General features: G+C 47.1%; 1 protein-coding gene across 1 annotated transcript; it reads right to left on the reverse strand.

Annotated features, from left to right (window-relative positions):
• Positions 1-115: 115 nt before the first annotated feature.
• On the reverse strand, positions 116-6,334 carry NTAN1 (N-terminal asparagine amidase). The gene is made up of 10 exons (XM_063171966.1): positions 6,205-6,334; positions 5,090-5,192; positions 4,947-5,012; positions 4,340-4,448; positions 3,315-3,388; positions 2,070-2,123; positions 1,562-1,615; positions 957-1,054; positions 623-736; positions 116-430 (listed from the first exon to the last, which is right to left on the reverse strand). The coding sequence occupies exons 1-10, from the start codon at positions 6,283-6,285 to the stop codon at positions 251-253; spliced, it is 933 nt and encodes a 310-aa protein (XP_063028036.1). The 5' UTR covers positions 6,286-6,334; the 3' UTR covers positions 116-250.
• Between the last annotated feature and the right edge of the window lie 682 nt (positions 6,335-7,016).

A 7,016-nucleotide genomic window follows, 5' to 3' on the forward strand; every position in this document is an offset into this window, starting at 1 on the left:
TGCCACCTCTACCTGCCCATCAAATTACTGCACTGGAGCAACAGAACCTAAACAAAGCCAAATTCTTACTTCAAAGAAACTCTGATTTCTACATAAGTAATGCAGAAAAAGCAAGTTACTTCTATCAAAATATTTTATTTTGAAAAGCACAGGAACATTGGTATTTGTGAGCAGCAATATGCTATTTGCAACAAATTGCTCTTCCTGCAAGTTTTATTTCCTTAAAGCAATTGTGGGGGTGGGTTCCAGGTTAGATTTTGTCAGAGCAAACCTGTTCCCACAACCCTTCTTCATTTTTTTTGTAGATTCGAGGCTTCCTGTCAGGAAACAGGGACCGAGATGGAAATGGATGTTCTTTCAGAAATGTTAATGTAGATCTAATGTGGGAAACAAAGTGGGGGGGCTCAGCCAGGGGTGACGTGGAAAGGTTCTGAAAAAGAAGATGGGAGCAAGAGCTGCTTGACATTCAGGATACAATGTTCTCATTATCCTGCCCTCTAGAAGGATATTCCCCACCCTCCCAGGGACAGCAGTGCACTGCGAAAAGTTTTGACATACTGTAACACCCCTCTCTCTACTCAGCTAGAAGGCAAAAAAACCCAAAGCAGTTCGTTTCAGGTACCTGTAAAATCTGTGCATCATCTTGTTCCAGCCAGAAATCCACATGTGGGAAAGGCCCCCAGAAATAAGGCCCAATCCGGAGCTGCTCTGTCTTGGCATCGTAGATGTTGGTCAGCTGCAAGAGCAGAGGAGGCTGCAGAGGCAGCCAGGGCTGCCCCAGACAGGGAGGGCTCCCCTCAGCCTGGCCCAGCTCAGCCCTGAGCCCCCCCAGCTACTCCAGCAAACAGAGTGAAATGGTGACCACAAACCCAGAGCTACCAAAGGATATTCCCCTCAAACTTTGGATGTCCCATTGTTCCTGACTGGTCTCCCCATCTTCACCATCTCTTACTCACTGGTGCTCCTGTTAAAGTGTGGGCTGAACGCAGATCCTCATCAGGCCCTTTTACTGGGAAGGTTGCAGGGAAAATCTCTGCTGTTTTAACATTCACAGCTGGTAGGAAATAGAGATTAAATATAGTAAGAATTAATTGTTTTGAGGCATTTCTTTACAATGACCATGTACCTAACAAAACTGTGTTGCAGAACTGCAGAACTCATCACACATTTTTATTTCTCAGACCCCAAGCCTGTGACAGGATGTTTCTACTTCATTTCCTTTGGCAGCATTTCAATATTCCTGAGATGAGTGAACTAATTAGAAAATACACTGAATAATCAGAGAAGAAGATTAAATTCTAAGCATAAATTTAGTGCAATAGCTCGATGCTGATAAACTCTTAAGTGCAGTTAAAGGAAAAAATCTGTACTTGTATACAGCTTCTTCATGTGTGCATCTCCCAGCTGTGGCACCACAAGAAAAGCATTTTTGCCTCTGACAGCAGTGTGCAACTTTTAGAGTGAACTTTTCTCATCCACTAAAAGCAGTCCATTTACTATTGGAATCTAAAAAGCAATCCAGTGACCAAAAGAAAATTCAATTCTAATTTAACTAACTCACCTATTCCATAAATTATTGGAAAGTGAATATCTTGTTCTTCTCTGTCATTTAGTTCTGTAATGAAGAAAAAGAAGTCAAACTTACAGGGCTTTGGATTTTAGTCTGAGCAGCATTTATTTAATTGTTATTGGAGAGCAAGAGATCTGATGTTGCACAAGATAGAAAAAGCCAAGGAAAACTAAATGAAATATGGAAAAGAAGGCAGAGGTCAGTAACAACACATGTAGGACTTGCAGCTGTCTCCTAAGAGAACAGCAGCTCCAGCCAACTGCTTCTGCCAGGACAATTTACAGGGAAAAAGCCCTGTTTCTTGGGATATATGTGCCAAAATAACCTGGCCATGACAATGAGTTGATTGCAGTGCAGCAGCAAAACTGAAAATTACACATCTGTATGCAGGATTTGTGCTGTTCTTTCTGACAGGACAGAGAAAAAGCCATGTCTGAGAAGTTCCCTGCCCTTTTATTTCAGGACAGGTACTTCCAAACCCAAGGGAACATTTCCTTACCTGTTACACAGAAAGTTACTAAATGAACATCCTCTGGCTGGAGGTCAAACGCTCCTGTGATGACAAGGACAGCAAAAATGTCAGTGGGGGGGGCAGGGCACTGCTGTCTGGGGTGAGGGGCACACACTGAACCCCTGCCCCAGGCACTGCAAACAGGGCTCTGCACATTTGCTTCAGACTAACAGGAATGTACAGAGACAGGCCATTTGTAACAGCAAAAATCTGCTAAGAAAGTGCTCTGCCACTTATTCCTTCTATGGACACTGGTTTAGCTCTGGCATCACATCAGCTCTGCTCTAGTCTGCTCTACATTTAGCAGGTTATATTTAAATGTTTTTTCCTAAAGCGTTACACAGATAGTGAACAAACCCAGTCTTTCATCAACTGTAAATTAGTTCTGCATTTCACCATCCCAAACACCAGAAAAAAACCCTTCTTTTAAGTTCTGATAGCAATAAAGCATCACTGATTCAAATTGTACCTTGATGCATGAAAATCAGAAGGTTCAAGTAAGTTAACCAAAATACTTTGTTCTGCACAGAACTCTCACAATTACACAAAACACCCATCAGGTGCCATAGCCACAAGGCTCATCCCAGGGTTTTATTCCTTTTTTGTTTACCCCCTCAAACACCTCCCTCCAATCCTGACACCTGCCCCATCCCTGCCCCCTCCCCATTCCTGTGGGGCAGAGGCCTCTCCAGAAGTGACAGAGTGACAAAAGCACAACCCAGAGCACTCCCAGGTAATCAGGTACTTTACACTTCCAACTGTGAGTGAAGCACTGCCATCACTCCTCTGGACTATGAATTTTATATAAGACCTGACATTTTTCATTAGACAATGCCAAACAATAATTAAATTTTACCTCATCACATTAAGGTATGAACTGAACGGCAACTGATGAATCATCCACATGTACAGACTGGGAGAGTGACAACACTTGCCCATGATCCCAAGAAGATGAGCAGGGATCAAAGCCCGGCTGAACTGCACCCAACTCTCCAGAGGCAGCTGTGAGCCAGGGAGCAGGGACAGGAGCAGAGCCTGTGCCAGGCACTGGGCATGGGCAAGCCCCAGCAGTCCAGCCCCTCTCCACACCAGTTCTCAGGCAGAGAAAAAGAATGTGAATCCACACTTCTTTCCAGTAAATGACTGGGGACTCAGACTGCAAACAAACTCCACCCAAATCCAGCCAGAACTTTTTTTTTTTTGGACATGAGAGTGCAAAAAATGTGAACTTACTAAGAAGCTGATTAGTAAGTTTTTGTGATAACTGCCTATCATCATTGAAACCTCCAACTAGGTGCACTTCCAGCCTAACAGAGATGGAATAACAGGAAACAGCAATTAAAAAGACATCTCAAAATGAATAGCTTTACAAAATAATCCCCAGCCCAAACTGCAAAGCAATCATTAGAGAAGCCTCACTGATTACAATCACATGCACCAAGCTGGTTTGCATTACACAGCAAGTTATGATAATTCCATTCTGAAAACTTCAGGGATCACCCAGGAAGGAGCACAGGAACAAGCTTGAAGAGGCATTAAGTACATGCAATTCTCTCCCAGGAGCATTTCTGGCACCTCTGGTTTGGACTGAACTTTGTAACCATCTTTCAGTTAATTAAACTTGAAGATTTTTGATCCCATGACCTCCTCACAACTATTCTGGACCATGCAGCAGGGTTCTTCTCTAAGCAGTGTCTATGTAAAGTCCTTACAAATCATGAATCTAAGTTCACAAGCTAGCTTTTGTTCTTACCAAACTACAGGGGCAAAACCCTCCATATCCAGAAAGAAACTTGGCTCCTAAATTCTGTTTCAGAGCTTTTTACCCACTGTCCTATCCTCCACACCATTTTTTTTTTTTAATGTGGACTTACAAAATTCCCTGATAGATTGTCAGATGTTGAAAAGAATTTACAAACACTCTGAAGGGAAAAATATAATATGAACCAAAAAACAGTTATATGGAAAATTTTGCAAATCTGGAACAAAGTTAAATGGGAAACAATAAACACAAACCTCACGGTGGCATTTTACAGAGACACTCTTCAGAACAGAACCGTGCTTTAAATGACTGCTAAAAAAATACCCCCAAAATCATCACCAAGGAAGTGATTTTCACTTTGCATGCGGCTGCTGATCAAGAGGTGTTTCCTGCACAATTCCCTTGCCTGAACCCAGCACAATCCCCTCCCAAATTCCCTCCACACCAGCTGCAGCAACCCTTGAGAGCAGCAGAACAGCGAGGGAGCAGAGCTGACCTGCCACAGCCCGTGGAGCTGGAGAAGGACTTCACCGAGCTCATGATGAGCGACACCTCGGCCTCGGTGTCCGAGCCGTCACAGTGGGTCAGGCACGTGGCTCCGCTGCCTGGGGAGGGCACACGACAAACGACAAATGGGGACCCGGTGACAGTGCCACCAACCGGGGCAGTCCCAGGGATGTGACTGGGGCGAGGCACCACCCTCTGCAGGGGCCCTTACAAAACCAGCACAGCTCCTGCGAGGGCACGTCTGAGCAGGCAACATCTCTAATGTCAGAAATCCAGGCACAAAAATTCCACTAATTCTACCCCTGAAACACCCAAACCCTGCTCTGCCAGACTGCTGGACACAGCCCAGGGCTGAAATGGTCCTGGCCACAGGAGCAGAGCAAGTTAAAATCTGCTCAGGGAGTGAGGAGAGCACAGAACCTCTCACACTGAACACACCAACTCTGAGTGAGTCTTTAGTTAACACATGATGTCACTTTTGGAAATTCAGGTTTGTAGTAAAGTAACTGCAGTCTATTATATTAATGCCACATAAACCAGCACTAATTCCTTATTTCAGGGGTACAGGCTTTGCTCTGAAGGTCCTCTAGAGATACCTGTGTGTCGGAGCACAACTATGTGGCAGGTAGTGGCATCATCTGATCCAAGAATGGAAACAGAACCTATTTTAAAGGAGGAAAACACTGTAAGAACTCAGCTCTCACAATCACTGCTTCAGTACAAGTAGAAATGTACACACCATCTTTAGGGGTAGTCACTGCAAACTCTCTCTGCTGGACATAGAGAAGGCCTTTGGGTTCCACGATCTGAGCTGGCTGACTTCTCAGAAGTTTTGCCTTTTCCTAAAAATAAATGATAACAAATACTACAAATGATAACAGATACTACAGTGGCTGAATTCTCAGGTGTATCCATTACTTCACAGAAACATCACCACTGAAAAGCAAAGGGATCCAGCTCAGAGAGAAACGCATGTGTTTTGTATTATTACAGAGTATTCTGAATTTTCTGTGTTTTGTATTACAGAGTATTCTGAATTTTTTAAGTTTTATGCTTTCCTAACAGTGACCAAGTTAATAGTTAAATCTCATAATTCCAGAGAGTTACAAAACACCTTTCCCCTGTTATATGGACCATAACATGGAGGCACAACAAACAGCTTTTGAACTGGAAAAAGGTTACATTAGATAATACCAGAACCGATCTTGGAAGTTTAATCAGAACAGGAAACTTGAAATACAGAAGTTTCAGTCTTCTGCTGCCATATTTCAGAACATTTATTTTGCACTTATCAAAACACTGTTGTTTATTAGCTTGATTGGTGTGTGGAAAACGTGGGTTCCTGAGCTAAGACTACTGCAGTGCTTCCTCACAGAGCTGCCGAGGACAAAGTGAATTTCCATTCTGGGCTCAAAAAACACTTCACAGCTTTATCAAATTTGCCCTGGTTTTCTGCATAATCTGTAAAGAAACACCTTCTGATGGCAAACAGCTCTCCAAGCAGCTCTGCTCACAGTCCTGGCTCGCACTCGCCGTTAGGATTATAACATTTACACCCTGGCAGCAAGGTCAGCACCTTCCTCACAGTGCCCACCTTCCTTTTAATCGCCAGTTTTTGTCATTTCACGCAGAAAGCGCCCGCCCAGCCCCGCGGGGCACCCGCACCGGCACGGCTGAGCCCCTCCGCTGACAGCGATTTATTTATTTTCCATCACCCCGCGGCTCTCCGCTGTCAGAGCGCGGGGAACGCGCGGGGTCGGGGGCGGAGGCGGGGCCGCCCCTGCCCTGCTCCGCCACCCGCCCCGCCGGCCGCGACCGCGGCTCCCCCCGGGGGCCCCTTCCCGCTCCCCTCACCTCGAGGTGCGGGTGGGCGCGGATCATGTCTCCCGTGGGCCGGGCCAGGTCCACCCGCGCTCCGTTAACCAGCAGCGGCATCTCGGCGAGCGGCGGGCCCGGGCCCGGAGGCGGCTCCGCGCTCCCTCCGCAGGCCGCGCCGGGCCGGGCCGGGCGGCGCCGCGCGGGGCGCCGGGAAAGCGCGGCCGCCGCTCCGCCCGCGGCACCGCCCGCGGCTGGGCCCGGGCACCGCGGAACCGCCCTGGAGCTTGGCTGGGCCCGCCCCGGGCATCCCAGAACCGCCCCAGGGCTGAGGCCGCCCCGGGCACCGCGGCACCGCCCCGAGGCTGGGCCCGGCCCGGCGGGATAGCCCCGGGGCTGAGGGAAACGAGCCCGGCCTCGGCGGCTCCGCCTGACGACTTTAACACGGTTACCCTGAAGAGATTTCCCGGCCGCTGCGGGGCATCCTTATGTTGTGGTATGAAATAATAACAGTTATAAAGCCACAAATTTACAAATCGCTGAATTATTGAGGTTGGAAAACTCCTTTGAGATCATGGAATCCAACCTCTATCGGAACACCACTGTGTCACTATACCATGGCACTGAGGACCACATCCAATCTGTCATTAAATTCCTCCAGGGACGGTGACTCCACCATCCAATGGACAGCCCATTCCAATGTCTCATTCCACCCTCTCTGTGAAGAAAACGTTCCCAACGTCCAACACAAACCTCCCCCGGCACGGTTTAAGGTTACATCCCCTTGTTCTACCACTGGATGTCTGGGAGAAGAGGCCAATCCCCACACCACCATCCTCTGGCCCAGCAAC

Source organism: Melospiza melodia, chromosome 18 (genome assembly GCF_035770615.1).
Source record: "Melospiza melodia melodia isolate bMelMel2 chromosome 18, bMelMel2.pri, whole genome shotgun sequence".
NCBI classification, from domain to species: Eukaryota; Metazoa; Chordata; class Aves; order Passeriformes; family Passerellidae; genus Melospiza; species Melospiza melodia.